Below are 16,262 nucleotides of genomic sequence, written 5' to 3'. Positions count from 1 at the left end.
ATCCGAAAATAAACCAACACCTTCAATAGCTTTGTTGAAATATTTATTGATGAATAACACATTTGAGTTTCACATAAGTCATTTTTTCCAAATAGAAAATGCATTAGTTTCCTATTCTATCAATTGCAGGTAGATCATCCGTTTTGAATCCAAAAAAATCCATGTTAGCGCAGCACAAAATGGGTTAAATGTTACGTTGTTGCGGGTGGTATTATCACTCCAGAGTCCAGACTGTAAAACGCGTATTTGAAGAAAGAAGAAAGAATCAGAACCTATATAAGAGCCCACAAGAAGCTGCGCCGTCACTCTTCGGCTGAAGAGAGAGCTGAAGAAAGAAGAAAGAATCAGAACCTATATAAGAGCCCACAAGAAGCTGCGCCGTCACTCTTCAGCTGAAGAGAGAGCTGAAGAAAGAGCTGTCCACGGGTCAAAAAGATGATGATAATGATGCAGACTTCTGTCCTATCTTGCGTCTTTACGCTGCAATGCCTCCGAAGCATGCATTGTTCGCCAGTGCCCGAAGCAATCAGCTACAAAGCGACGCCGGTGAGTGCAGAATACTTTAGTTGTATTACTTTTTATTTGTTTGATAATATCTTTCAGCAGACACAAATAGCTTGATAGTGCAATTACTGGAAGTTTCATCGGTGTTGCAAGTCACTGCCAATTATTATTAGTGCATTCCCAATTCACCTGCTATTTCAAATCATGCACACATGAGAGTGCAGAAAAGTTCTTAGTTGTGAATCCCAGTTTTCCAGGCTTTTTCGAATGTTCAGTGTGCTATACCCACACTACAGTGTGCTTTATTACAGTTATGATTATGCTTCGCCCTGGTTGACCGACACCAACCTGCTAAATGTTTAAAACCCATCTGTCAAAACAAATAATATTGTAGATGTTATGCTCAGTATTATTAGAAGGGCTCTATGTCAATACTTACACGGAACCCAAACCGGCTGCGCGCGTGCGCTATCGTGCATAAATGTATTTGGCCCCCCACACCAAACGCGTTCACGACACGCAGGTTAAAATAGCAAAACAAACTCTAAACCAATGACATTAATTTGGGGACAGTTCGAAAAGCATTAAACATGTATGGCTAGTTAGCTTGCTCTTGCTAGCTAATTTGTCCTATTTAGCTAGCTTGCTGTTGCTAGCTAATTTGTCCTGGGATATAAACATTGAGTTGTTATTTTACCTGAACTGGAAAAAAAATGAAAACATTTTTTTTTTTTATCTGAAATGCACAAGGTCCTCTACTCCGACAATTAATCTACACGTAAAACGGCCAACCGAATCGTTTCAAGTCAGCTCTCCTCCTTCCAGGCTTTTTCATCTTTGAACTTATATGGTGATCACATCTAAACTTTCATAGTTTTACCACGACTACTGGCAAAACAGTTCGTCATTCAATCATCCACGTGGGTATAACCAATGAGGAGATGGCGCGTGGGTTCAGCTCGATCTGCGTCAGAAATAGGAATGACTTCTATTTTAGCCCTTGGCATCGCAGACGCTCGTTGGCGCACGCAAGTAGTGTGGATGCAATAATTGAATAACATGGATTTCTAAATTTATTTTGCGTCGCTCGCCGCACCCGACGTGTTCGGTCTGGTCAGCATGTTAGTGTTAAGATGATGAACCTGTGCAGTGGACAAAGTGTCATATCTTTCGAAGATGACCGATATGAAATGAGTATATTACAACATCATATTTTAAAGTGGCAATCAGCAGTTGCTACATCCATTTTTGGATTTATACAGTTGTGATATGTATCCATTGATTTTTGAAGAACATCATTTATAAATGACTTATGAGCTTAGATTAAGGTACCCGATCAAACGCTAAAATATAAGCTTGTTTCACTTGAATGTTTGTTAACAAAGTAAATGTAAACAAACACTATATAGCCTTAAAGCATGGTTAAAACTATACTTTTGATGTCAAGGATGATCAGTCCTTGCATTCATAGCTCTGTCTATGAATTTGAGTGTGGTTACATGTTTCCAGCCCGTCCCTCAGCTTTTTACCGAAACAGGGCTGGGAGAAGCTTTATTATTGTTTCAATTGCTGATTTGCCCTTTAAACACTGCCTCATTAATCCTAAACAAAAATATGTATCTGTCAAACACATAACCCTCCCAGAATGGGACTAAGTCTAAGCAATGTGGCATTTAGAAACTTCACAGAGCCACTGCCACAACATCAACACTGACATCTAAAAGGCTTTTATTTTCAACCTTCATGCAATGTTAATTGATCTGATATGTAACATTTGTGCTACCATGGCACAACTGAAAGTCCTGCATGGTATGGGCGTGTGGTAAATAGAGAAGGTAATTGAGTTCTTGTCTCCGCAGGGCAGGAAACGATAATAGCTGGTCTGTAAAGACATTTTGTCAACAACTGTGAATGAGAGGATGAAGAGGGAAGCTCCACATTGCCATTGGGGGTGTTTTATTGTCCAAATTGATGTTTTAGATTATATATTGCTGATAACTTGCAATATTAGCCTACTGCCTCAATGACAGAGATTATCGGCTTCTTGATGAAAACTGGAAAAAATGCAAACTCATTAATTTGAGAATGTCTGAGGTAGTCTACTGTAAACCAACTGTAGGAAGGACCAAGTATGACAAACGTCCCCTCAATGTCATGGAGGAAAAATTGTTAGTTTAGTTTCTACTCTCTTCCTTTACCGAAATTACTTGCAGCTGCGATGGCAACACATGCAAATAATAATTAATTGTTATGTCTACTTGTTAACTGAACTGGAAAGCATAATCTGTAGTTTTGTCAATTTGTTTCCCATTGTTGACAAAAGAGTTAGTGATTATACAAGCAGGGACAAGTTTCTCTGTATCTGGGTCAGGAAACACAGAGCCTGTTTGCTCTCACAGGGAAAATGGAGGGAAAATAATACGATGGGCTCAATGTTTGGATATCCCTTTGTGAATAAAAGCCATGTCCCTTGGTTTTTCTTCCTGTTTTTCTCCATTAGTTCTGTCCTCTGGCCAAACTGACTGCCAGACACCCATGAGACTGGAAGTGACATCAGAGATTACTAGCCTCAGTTTCCATAGCATCCACCTATTGAATTAAGTCACAGCAGGTCACAAAACCCAGTTAATGTGTGATCAGGTCATGCAAGGTGAGGGTGGCATTATCCCCCTGATTCTCTGCTTGGCAGACAGAGAATCTGGAAGCCTGTGGTCTCAGGGGAGGAAGTTTGTTTGCCAGGAAAGATAAAAGAGCACAGTAAGATCCCAGGAGATTTGCAACCTATTTTCTATTGCCTGGTGTTACTGATTGTGGCTGATGTATTGGATTAAGGAGGATAAGGAGGCAGATACCAAGGCATGTGTTGATAGTGGTGCATCTATCTTTCACCTCATCAGTTGAATCTTCTATCCTGTTATAGTGAAACAGTTTGTCTGTATTTACTCAGTAGTATACATATCCTCTCCAAGACCATATCTGATGCATTGTGTAAACATTACCAAGTTGCTCCGTTTGCAGACAATGTCCTCTAGTATTGTTCCTATATGAAAGGGTTTAAGTGTCCTCCTTTTTACAAATTCTTACAAGAACTGACAGAATGTCCACATTTTATAATGTCTAGGCTTTAGGATACTTGTATACTTGTACAGACATGTTGAGTTGTGCTCTTTGAATACCACTCTGTCACTCCACTGCAGTGACTCACAGATCTTGTCATCACTGTAACCAGAAGCTAGATGTGTCCATACATGTAATGGATCCCCCTCCCAAAACACGTTGGTTCACAAACACAATGATAAAACATCCTGAGTCACCTAGAGCCCTCTTTTGGAGGGTGAACTACTTCGTAAATGGCATCTTGCATAGTCATCAGGACAGAAGATGATGGACTGACTGTGTCTCCCAGGGCTTAGCTGAGAAACACTGTGCCAGAGACTCCTATAAGGATATCCTCTGTCTGCTCTCAGATGATGTGGGAACACGCAAACCGGCTGCAGACAAGTCAATATTGTCTGGGGACCTCTGCTCCTCCAATAGCTCTACTACCCAGAGTGGTCATCTATGTAATGCGCCTGTGTGTAGCTGGTGAAATGAATCAGGCGCAGGACAGCAGATATGAGTAATGAAAGCAATTTTACTCAAATATATATATTTATACATGTCGTATAAATACAAGGCCACAAATACAGACCGCAATACAATAAACAATTACTCACAAACAAACATGGGGGAACAGAGGGTTAAATAATTAACAAGTAATTGGGGGATTGAAACCAGGTGTGTAAGACAAAGACAAAACAAATGGAAAATAAAAGTGGATCGGCGATGGCTAGAAGGCCGGTGACGTCGACCGCCGAATACCGCCCGAACAAGGAGAGGGATCGACTTCGGCGGAAGTTGTGACACTGACACTGACCTCGGGGACGACCCGGAGGACGAGGCGCAGGGTGATCCGGATGGAGACGGTGGAACTCCCGCAGCAACGAAGGGTCCAAGACGTCCTCCACCGGCACTGGTGGTAGGAACCTCCCCCACCTCAGACTCCTAGAGTGGACCGGCCATCACAGGCCTGAGGAGAGACACATGGAACGAGGGATTAATACGGTAATCTGGGGGAAGCTGTAACCTGTAGCATACCTCGTTCACTCTCCTCAGGACTTTGAATGGCCCCACAAACCACGGACCCAGCGTCCGGCAGGGCAGGCGGAGGGGCAGATTTTGGGTCGAGAGCCAGACCCGGTCCCCCGGTGCGAACACCGGGGCCTCACTGTGGTGGCGGTCGGCGCTCCCCTTCTGCCGCCTCACGGCCCGTTGCAGGTGCACATGGGTGGGCTCCCAGGTCTCCTTTGAGCGCTTAAACCATTCGTCCACTGCAGGGGCTTCGATCTGGCTCTGATGCCAAGGTGCCAGAACCGGCTGATACCCCAGTACGCACTGGAAGGGAGAGAGGTTAGTGGAGGAGTGGCAAAGTGAGTTCGGGGCCATCTCTGCCCAAGGGATGAACGCAACCCACTCCCCCGGCCGGTCCTGGCAATATGACCGCAGAAACCTACCCACATCCTGGTTTACCCTCTCCACCTGCCCATTACTCTTGGGGTGAAAACCTGAGGTGAGGCTGACCGAGACCCCCAGACGTTACATGAATGCTCTCCAGACCCTGGACGTGAACTGATCAGAGACTATGTCCTCAGGCACCCCGTAGTGCCAGAAGACGTGAGTGAACAGGGCCTCCGCAGTCTGTAGGGCCGTAGGGAGACCGGGCAAAGGGAGGAGACGGCAGTACTTAGAAAACCGATCCACAACGACCAGGATCGTAGTGTTGCCCTGCGAGGGAGGAAGATCCGTCAAGAAGCCCACCGACAGGTGCGACCACGGCCGTTGTTGAACGGGTAGGGGTTGTAACTTCCCTCTGGGCAGGTGCCTGGGAGCCTTGCACTGGGTGCCCACTGAGCAGGTGGACACATAAACCCTCACGTCCTTGGCCAAGGTGGACCACCAGTACTTCCCACTAAGGCAACGCACCGTCTTACCAATGCCAGGATGACCAGAGGAGGGTGACATGTGGGCCCAATAGATCAAACATCCGCGGACAGTAGACGGAACGTACAGGCGCCAAGCTGGACACTGTGGGGGAGTGGGCTCTGTGCGTAACGCCCGCTCGATATCCGCGTCCAGCTCCCACACCACCGGTGCCACCAGGCAAGAGGCCGGAAGTATGGGAGTGTAACTTCCCTCTGGGCAGGTGCCTGGGAGCCTTGCACTGGGTGCCCACTGAGCAGGTGGACACATAAACCCTCACGTCCTTGGCCAAGGTGGACCACCAGTACTTCCCACTAAGGCAACGCACCGTCTTACCAATGCCAGGATGACCAGAGGAGGGTGACATGTGGGCCCAATAGATCAAACATCCGCGGACAGTAGACGGAACGTACAGGCGCCAAGCTGGACACTGTGGGGGAGTGGGCTCTGTGCGTAACGCCCGCTCGATATCCGCGTCCAGCTCCCACACCACCGGTGCCACCAGGCAAGAGGCCGGAAGTATGGGAGTGTGATCCATGGACCGCTCCTCTGTGTCATACATCCGGGACAGTGCATCTGCCTTAGCATTCTGGGAACCTGGTCTGTAGGACAGAGCCCAACATAGCCCACCTTGCCTGGCGAAGGTTCAGTCTCCTCACCGCCCGGATGTACTCCAGATTGCGGTGGTCAGTCCAGATGAGGAAAGGGTGTTTAGCCCCCTCAAGCCAATTTCTCCACGCCTTCAGAGCTTTGACAACAGCCAACAGCTCCCGGTCCCCCACATCATAGTTTCGCTCCGCCGGGCTGAGCTTCTTCGAAAAGCACAGGGGCGGAGCTTTGGTGGCGTGCCCGAGCGCTGAGAGAGCACGGCTCCTATCTCAGCCTTGGATGCATCCACCTTCACTATGAACGCCAAAGAGGCATCAGGATGGGCCAGCACGGGAGCCGAGTTAAACAGAGCCTTCAGGTGACCAAAAGCCCTGTCCGCCTCAGCCAGCCACTGCAGTCGTACCGGTCCCCCCTTTAGCAGTGAGGTAATGGAAGCCACTACCTGACCAAAACCTTGGATAAACCTCCGGTAGTAGTTGGAAAACCCTAGAAACCGCTGCACTTCCTTTACCGTGGTGGGAGTCGGCCAATTACGCACGGCTGAAATGCGGTCACTCTCCATCTCCACCCCTGAAGTGGAAATGCAGTACCCTAGGAAGGAGACGGACTGTTGGAAGAACAGACATTTCTCATGCTTCAACAGTCGACCAAGCACCCTGCGCACCAGGGACACATGCTCTGCGCGTGTAGCGGAGTATATCAGAAAGTCATCGATATATACACCACTACACCCTGCCCGTGCAGATCCCGGAAAATCTCGTCAACAAAGGCCTGGAAGACTGATGGAGCATTCATCAACCCGTACGGCATGACGAGGTACTCATAGTGCCCTGAGGTGGTACTAAAAGCCGTCTTCCACTCGGCCCGCTCCCGGATACGCACCAGGTTGTAAGCGCTCCTGAGATCCAATTTTGTGAAGAAGCGCGCCCCGTGCATTGACTCGATCACACTGGCGATGAGTGGCAGCGGGTAGCTGTACCTCACTGTGATCTGATTGATACCCCGATAGTCAATACACGGGCGCAGACCTCCATCCTTCTTCTTCACAAAAAATAAACTCGAGGAGGCAGGTGAAGTGGAGGGCCGAATGTATCCCTGCCCCAGGGATTCGGAGACATGTGTTTCCATAGCCGCCATCTCCTCCTGTGACAGGGGATACACGTGACTCCTGGGAAGTGCTGCGTCTACCAGGAGATTTATCGCACAATCACCCCGTCGATGGGGTGGTTATTGAGTCGCCTTCTTCTTACAGAAGGCGAGAGCCAAATCTGCATATTGCGAGGGGATGCGCACGGTGGAGACCTGGTCTGGACTTTCCACCGTAGTCGCACCGATGGAAACTCCTACACACCTCCCTGAGCACTCTCGTGACCACCCTTTGAGAGCCCTCTGTTGCCACGAAATAGTGGGGTCATGACAGGCCAACCAGGGTATGCCCAGCACCACAGGAAACGCAGGAGAATCAATAAGGAAGAGACTGATTCTCTCCTTGTGACCCTCCTGCGTAACCATGCTTAGTGGAGCAGTGACCTCCCTAATCAGCCCTGACCCTAATGGTCGACTATCTAGGGCGTGCACAGGGAAGGGCATATCCACAGGAACAAGGGGGTCCCTAAACTATGAGCAAATGAACGGTCAATCAAATTCACAGCGGCGCCTGAATCTATGAGTGCCTTATGCTGGGAATGCGGGGAAAACTCAGGAAATTTAATAAACACATACATGTGAGCAACAGGGGGCTCTGGGTGAGCCTGGTGCCGACTCACCTGGGGTGACACGATAGTGCCCTGCCTGCTGCCTTGACTCCCTGAGGAACTTCCCCAGCAGTGTGCCCTCTGCAGCCACAGATGGTGGAGGGAATGGCCCCTTTTCCGGTCGCCCTGGGGGATGGAACTGACAGGCCCCGATCTGGACGTCCGCGGGCAGCCAGCAGGGTGTCCAGACAGATGGACAGATCCACCAGAAGGTCCAACGTGAGGGTGGTGTCTCGGCAGGCCAATTCCCGACGAACGTCCTCGCGCAGACTGCATCGATCAGGATGGATCGATCAGGGCCCTGTCGTTCCATCCCGTGCTGGAGGCCAGGGTCCGGAAATCCTGCGCGCTCCTAGTCCTCTGCCTCAGGTGAAACAGACGTTCACCCACCGCTCGACCCTCAGGCTGGTGGTCGAAAATTGCCCGAAAGCGGTGGGTGAACTCTGTGTAATGGTCCAGGGCTTTGCCTGAGAGGCAGGAGACAAGGGCGGACACGCTCTCACGTCCCGAAGGAGCCGGATGGACGGCCGCCGGGTAGAGCTCCAGCTGGAGTAGGAACCCCTGACATCCGGCAGCCGTCCCATTATACTCCCTCGGGAGCTCAAGCGGATTCCCGCTGGGACCGGGTGAAGGAGGGGTGGACAGTGGGGCCTGTTGTAGTGGGGCTGGTGAAGGCGCTGGATGACCTCCTGCTCTCTCCCAATGATCCATCATCTGTAACAGCGATCCATGGCGGTGTTCAGACATTGCAACATGGTCCTCTACCTCCACAGGGAGGGCGACTACTCCTGCTGAATCTATTCGAAGGTGAGTAATTCTGTAATTACGTCTGTGTGTAGCTGGTGAGATGAGTCAGGCGCAGGACAGCAGATATGAGTAAGGAAAGCAATTTTACTCAAATATATCACAATACACGTCAGAAGACGACACCACTGAACACCACGTGTTGGGTATACACAACCAATGCACTGTCACGATCTTTATAACGAGTGGACCAAGATGCAGCGTGGTATGGTTCCATCCTCGTTATTAGGTAGTGAAACTCAAAGAAAACAATAAATCGCAAAGCTACTATAGTGCTCACAGGCAACTATACATATTCAAGATCCCACAAAGCACAAAGGGGAAATGGCTGCCTAAATATAATCCCCAATCAGAGACAACGATAAACAGCTGCCTCTGATTGGGAATCATACCAGGCCAACATAGAAATATAATTACCTAGATGACCCACCCTAGTCACACCCCGACCTAACCAACATAGAGAATAAAAAGCTCTCTATGGTCAGGGTGTGACATGCACAAATTTTAATATGTGTCCAGACTGTCTGCTCAGTGGACATACATGCAGAAGAGCATATGCAGTACATGCCATAAATGTAAACAAAGACAGGCAATTTGAGGACAGTCAAAGCTTTCATAAGTTCATGAAACAACCCTTGTGACACCATGGAAGTGAACTTTGGCCATTACCCTGTTGGCAATCTGAGGGGAGGAGCTGTGCTTTCTCTCACCTCAGGGGCTAGACTGATCCTTTTGACAGATGGGAGGGAGTTATTGTCAGCAACTTGTCAACAGCACTAATTTCTCTTCTCATTTCCCTTTTTGAAATATGTTGAGTGCACACTCCTCCTGCTTGTTAGCCACGCTTTACAATGCACTGTAGATAGCCCACACTCCCATTCTCATGCAGTTGGGTATACATCTTATTGCCAAACTAGATTAGAGTGCAAGCCCAAGATCCATATATTTGGGTTAAATTACAAAGTGAAATGCAGGCGGAATGACTGAGAGTTCTGCTGTCTAGTGTTTCTTCCTTGATTGGGGCACATAACTCAGGGTAAGGCCCTCTCGTTTTGAGGTCTGGAGCACATTCCACGAATCCTGCTGGGCATTGTTCCCATTATCCCACAACTCCACAACACTAAAGCCTCACAAAGCAGTAGGCTACCAGAGGGAGGACTGGCTTGACACAATGACAGAATGATTAGGACTTATGTCTGATTATCGTTCATCTAGAATACGCTACACTCTTAGAAAAATATTTGCTATCTAGAACCTTAAAGGGTTATTCGGCTGTCCCCATAGGACAGCGATCATCAACTAGATTCAGCCGCGGGACGATTTTTTTCTGGAGTGGATGGTAGGAGGGCCTGAACATAATTACAAAAAATTTGTAGACTGCAAATTGACCGCAAGAAGCCCAAACAGATATAATGTTAGACTAAAACATAATAATTTCAAACCTTGCTTACATTTGTATACGGTCACATGTCTCTCTATTATGCATGGGAATTCTTAAATTAAAATCACTTGGACCTGATTTCCTGTTGTTTTTACAGTCTTTTATGTCCAACAATGAAATTCCACAATGAATTTTTTTTTTTTACTCAGAAAACTTGTGGGGCCTAATAAAACCACCCGGCCCACAGGCCGCCAGTTGGGGAACCCTGCCATAGGAGAACCCTTTTGGGTTCCATGTACAACCCTTTCCACAGAGGGTTCTATTTGGAACCCAAAGGGATTCTAACTGAAACCAAAAAGGGTTCTAACCTGGAACCAAAAAGGGTTCTCCTATGGGCGCAGCAGAAGAACCCTTTTGGAACCCTTTTTTCTAAGAGTGTAGAATACGCTACATCCTCGTGTTCTTAGTGCATTAAGAAATACAATGTGTTTTACAGTAGCAGTGTCAGAGGAAATGTAAAGACATTTGTGATCATGAAGAGCACCCCAATGCTTCCCGAATTGCAAAGCTGTAAAAGGCCTTGAATTGTACAACTTCAAAAAGCCATGGAGACGCTGTGCCACTGACAGTATTTCTCCTCTCTGTAATTTATGCTTGAGGTAGGAGGTGATGAGCAAAGTAATTTCCTCTGGGTTCTGCAGGGGGATATTTACTGTAATAGTTCCTATGTGTAATGATAACTGACAGTAAAGTAAGCTACAAGCCCACTCCAAGTCAACAAGGGAAACACTCTCTGACAGGCAATTTTTGTTTGTTTACTTATTTCCAGTTATTATTGACCTCTAATACTCCCACTCTCAGAGATACTAGCAATCATGTTAAAGGGAAACTTTTTCAACTTCATATTCATCATCTCCAGCACCACCCCAATATCAATATATGTGAAAATGGTGCTTTTCTATGTTTTGTAGTAAAATAGGTAGAGGAAGATAAGTGTTTCTAATGACATCATCTGTGTGCATGTGAGTAGGCATTGCCTACTAATTGCATACTAATTGTCTACTAATCTTTCTCTATCTATTTTACTACAAAACATAGGAACGCACCATTTTCACATATGTTGATGTTAGGGTGGTGCTGGAGATGATGAATGTGAAGTAGAATGTTTTTTTTTACATTTCCCTTTAAGGCAATGTCAGTGCATGCATGGATTCCAAAAAAGTGCAATGCATTGGGATACATATTTGCACCAAATCTATTGTTTTCTAATGCGTTTTAATTAAAGTTGTTCATCCTTATAAGTGACACTTTTGTAAACATCTTATCTAATAAATGTTGCTCATGATCCTGCTGTTTCAAAGGGATGGCTCCAGAGGTTTGATCTCCATGACGTAAAGAAGAGAGGAAGAGTGGCCCATCCTCAGGACACACTCAAAGACACAGCCTTGGCCATAGGAGACCCTGTAAAAGCAGCACTGGTAACTAACAACACTGAGGAGTCTAACCGCCCCCGGTGTGGCGTCCCTGACTACCCCACACTGAAGGATGTCATCTACAGGGGGAGACACAGGCAGAAACGCTTTGTCCTGTTTGGGGGGCGCTTGGAGAAAACTGACCTCACCTACAAGTAAGGATAATAATATTATAATTGTTATTATTATTATTATAGCATAACCACACTCGTGTACAGCTTGTATTTAGAGATGGACTTGGTCCCAACAAAGGAAATAGTATTTGTATCCTGTTTTGGTGCATATTTGCCTGTGTTGGTGGGGAAGGTACTGTATGTTCAGAATCCAGTGTTGCTCTATCCGTCATTAGTCTCCTGTTTTGGTCATAAAGTAGCTTTTATGGTATTACTTTTCCTCCTTCTGAGACTCACTGTATGGATTGTCTGGGCTGGGCTGTCTGTCGACTGGCTGCTGCCTCTTTGTCTGTGTCTACCCTGGTTCCTCTCATTGTGGCTGTTCTTTATCAAAATGCAATGGAATTTAAGAAGCCGTTCAGAGAGAGGAGAGGGGAAGCCATGATGGGCTAATGAGACTTTACAGATGAAGTAAACTGGAAGGAACAGGACTATGATACACTGTTATTTTACAGAGCCTGAGGGTCTATGTAACAGCACACCTATCTGTTGATTTGATGGTTAGATATCAAATGAGACGGAGGTTCTAGGTATGCAACAAGGCTGGTAGTCTCTGGTGTGTTTCTACAGGCTACAGACTATGGAGTGTGTGTGTGCATATGTGCGTGGAGTTTACGTCCTCTGATTTATATCTGTTTATATCTATACATCTTTCTTCCTCAGAGTGGTTCGTTTCCCCTGGCAGATGAGCGAAGACAAAGTGCGGCGTGTCCTGCTGGAAGCCCTGAGAGTGTGGAGTGAGGTCACACCCCTCACATTCACTGAGGTCAGCAGTGGAAAGGCTGACATTGTCATTGACTTCACTAGGTACGCATGTGTGTACATTATGTGTATTCAAATGTCCGATTTTAAGTTACTGCTCAGCCAGCGCTTTCCTGATATGGATCTCTACTGTAGCTACTGGCATGGAGATAACCTGCCCTCATGTGGATCTCTACTGTAGTTACTGGCATGGAGATAACCTGCCCTCATATGGATCTCTACTGTAGTTACTGGCATGGAGATAACCTGCCCTTTGACGGCCCTGGGGGCATTCTAGCCCATGCCTTCTTCCCCAAGACCCACAGGGAGGGCGACATCCATTTTGACTATGATGAGGCGTGGTCCCTTGGCAACTACATGGGTGAGTGTTTTCTTGGCAGGGAACATGCAGGAAATATGGAGAGTTGATTTACATAGAGCTCTATGTAAAATGAGTAAAGTCAGGAGGTATTTCTACAGTTGTAGTGTATTATCTCTGGAGGTGTGACCCTCGCCCTGACTCTACTGCAGGCACAGACCTCCTCCAAGTGGCTGCTCATGAGTTCGGGCATGTTCTTGGCCTGCAGCACTCCCAGGAACCGGGCGCAGTGATGTCCCCCTATTACAGCTTCTCCTATCCCCTGGAGCTGAGCGAGGATGACAAGCTGGGGATCCAATACCTGTATGGCCCTCGTCCACATGTCCAGCCCCCATCTCCACCCCAACCACTGCCACAAATCACTACAGATACCAATGAGATCATTAGTAGTATTGTGAGTGTTAATCTCAACATATTTTTCTTTGGAGGTGCTACACAGGCAGATAATCACAATATAAGACACACAATACAACTGAGATACTAGCCACACAAGAATAAATGTGATACGACAGTATGGAAATGCACTACACTCTTAGAAAAAAGGGTTTCAGAAGGATTCTTCGGCTCTCCCCAGAGGAGAACCCTTTTTGGTTCCAGATAGAACCCTTTTTGGTTCCAGGTATAACTCTTTTGGGTTCCATGTAGAACCCGCTGTGGAAACGATTCTATATGGAAACCAAACGGGTTCTACCTGGAAATAAAAAGGGTTCTTCAAAGGGTTATCCTATGGGGACAGCTGAACAACCCTTATTGGTTCTAGATAGCACAGTTTCTTCTAAGAGTCTAGTGGTCCTCTTTCTGTCTCCAGCCTGACGCCTGCCAGACAGACTTCGATGCTGTGTCTATGATTCGCGGAGAGCTGTTTTTCTTTAAGTCACGCTATGTGTGGCGCATTCGGGAGGGGCGGCTGGAGGCAGGCTACCCCGCGCTGGCATCCCGCCATTGGAGGGGGATTCCAGAGAACATTGATGCAGCCTTTGAAGACCAATCAGGGAATATCTGGTTCTTTCAAGGTGGGTGACATAGATATTGTGCTGTGGTTAGTTATATTTTCTAAGTGTAGGATTAGGTAAGCCCCAAGTTGAAAACTAACAGGTTAACATACATTTAGGCAGACAAGCAGGAAAACAACTGCATTATAGCTTTATTAACTTTTTGGTTAGCCAGAAAAGTGTTATTCTGCAACTTTAAGTAGGGCATGTCAAGAGTGACAAGAGTGTTGAATAGGTAAGAGTTATGGAAACTATGAAAACATAGCCCAGATCCCACAGCAGGGGCATCTACTGTATCTCTCTCTCTCTCTCCTCTCTCTCTTCTCTCTCTCTCTCTCTTCTCTCTCCTCTCTCTCTCTCGCGCTATTGCAGGTCAAAGCTACTGGGTGTTTGATGCAGAGAGACAGATCACAGGGCCAGACTCTGTGCAGAGCCTTGGCCTGTCAGTCTCCCACATCCAGGCAGCTCTGCTCTGGGGCCAGGACAACAACTACAACACCTACTTATTCAAGTCAGGCAGCTACTGGAGGTTTAGCCCCAAGGAGAACCGCGTCGACTCTATCTACCCTCGCAACATGCAGGACTGGCGTGGCATCCCCAGTGATGTCGACGCAGCCTTCAAGGACCAATATGGTAATATTATGAGTGAATCACCTAATCACCTCAATTTGGGAGTGAGTCCGACATTGAAAAGTTAGATCATAGGATAATTGTTTAATTGTATTGATGAATAGATTTTTTCCCCCATTGACAGGCTATGCCCACTTTATCAGAGGGAGGCAGTACTGGAAGTTTGATCCTGTGGAGATGAATTCACTACAGGGGTATCCTCGCTATTTTCACATGGACTTCTTTGGTTGCAGAAATGTATGAGTATCATTAGGTGATAATGCTCTCAAGATCAAATTCAAGTCCAAGTCAAGTCCAACCATGCTCTTGTCCTTATGGTCCTTTCAAATACAACATTATAATCTTGTGCATTTTGGGGAACAAGACCATTTTGCGTAACAAATTATTTAGGTGAAGACTTTATTACTTAACTTGAGTGATTTCCACAAAATGCTTGCTATTCCTCAAATATGTTTTTGTTTACTCATTATCTTAACACTGAATGGACTAGATCCTTTTTTCTTCTCAGGAAAACACTAATTCAAATGTTTCCTCAGAGTTTGGACTTCATGTGCAGCTATATAGTTGTATTTATTTGTTGCTGGGTTGGGTTTTACTCTCTGGTGCTATCTAGAACCTTAAAGGGTTCTTCGGCTGTCCCCATAGGAGAACGCTTTGAAGGACCCTTGTTGGTTCCAGGTAGAACCCTTTTGGTTCCAAGTAGAACCATTTTGGATTCAATGTAGAACCCTTTGCAAGAGTGTACGGTCAGAAGAGGCGTTGGTAAAGACCGTGGGCTGAGAAGACAGCGCCATCTGCAGGAGGTTAGTAACTGTATCGTGATGTCTAATTTACTCAAGAGATGTTGCAGTTTGTTTTCTTCTTAAAGGGAAATATGTTTAAGGCACTGCAATTTTCTATGAAGTCTTTTTTTTTCGTTTTACTAATTAAGGTGCTAAATCTGGAAATCACTGACAATCAGGGACACTTTTTGTCCTCTAAAGTTATGAACACTTACTCACAGTCTTACTTGTAACACGGTCACATTTATGTTCATTCTAAGATAGCTGTACTTAATTTAATAATGGTCCATCCATGGTGCTCTCAGTCAGTCCAAATGGATGGAATGTTCCATCCTTGGTGCTGCATGATGTGAATCTAAGCCATGATGATAACTTACTTTTTGGAAGGGCCATTCATTACATTTTGTAAGTGCAGGGCACTGATGTTGTTAGTTCTTCTTAGCCAGGATACAGCCTGAGATCCTCTGGTAGGGCACTATTGACCATTCCAAAATCTGGTGTAGGTTGAAAACGAAAGGAGACTGGGCGTTTTCCATTAGGGAAAACCTTTGAACCTAGCCTTTGAAATGGTCTGCCAGAGGAGACCAGGCTGCAGATTCAGTGGCTCTTTTTAAATCTCTGCTGATGACACACTTTTATAAAGATGCTTTTAATGTACGATTTAAATGATTTTAATTAGCTATTATTTCTTTGTTTCTTTGTTAGTACTTTTATTTTTTGATGTGAAGCACTTTGTTACCTGTATTGAAAAGCGCTGTATAAATAAAGTTATTATTAGTATTAGTATTATTATATCTGCTTTACTGTAAAATATGTATTTGTGATATTTGTGTCATTGTTTGACAGCCAATAGCCGCAGCCTGGCAGATCTCTTCTAAAGTTTTGGGTGTTGACTATAGAGCTCAGAATCATTTCAAGACATAACTGTCCTTTAATTAAAATAGCCATCATCTGTTCTGATTACATATCTTTATGTGTTAACATGTTTTTCTACTCAAATGCCACATTTACTATGCAAATAC

The 16,262-nt window shown here is 46.0% G+C and overlaps 1 protein-coding gene across 2 annotated transcripts; it reads left to right on the top strand.

Moving 5' to 3' along the window:
• The first annotated feature begins 228 nt into the window (after positions 1–228).
• LOC110525508 (stromelysin-3) lies at positions 229–16,032 on the top strand. Of its 2 annotated transcripts, none has more exons than XM_021605680.3 (8): positions 229–546; positions 11,433–11,698; positions 12,380–12,523; positions 12,706–12,839; positions 12,989–13,230; positions 13,645–13,849; positions 14,201–14,461; positions 14,583–16,032. In XM_021605680.3, the coding sequence occupies exons 1-8, from the start codon at positions 436–438 to the stop codon at positions 14,699–14,701; spliced, it is 1,482 nt and encodes a 493-aa protein (XP_021461355.1). In that variant the 5' UTR covers positions 229–435; the 3' UTR covers positions 14,702–16,032. The 2 variants fall into 2 exon arrangements, with proteins under 2 accessions (XP_021461355.1, XP_090093381.1); XM_090237255.1 differs by having other exon boundaries at positions 509–546; positions 12,660–12,839.
• The last annotated feature ends 230 nt before the right edge of the window (positions 16,033–16,262 follow it).

This window comes from Oncorhynchus mykiss, chromosome 6, assembly GCF_057628025.1.
Source record: "Oncorhynchus mykiss isolate SJ-2025 chromosome 6, ASM5762802v1, whole genome shotgun sequence".
Taxonomy (NCBI): domain Eukaryota; kingdom Metazoa; phylum Chordata; class Actinopteri; order Salmoniformes; family Salmonidae; genus Oncorhynchus; species Oncorhynchus mykiss.
Note: the sequence above shows the minus strand (reverse complement) of the source record. Positions and strands in the feature narration are given on the sequence as shown.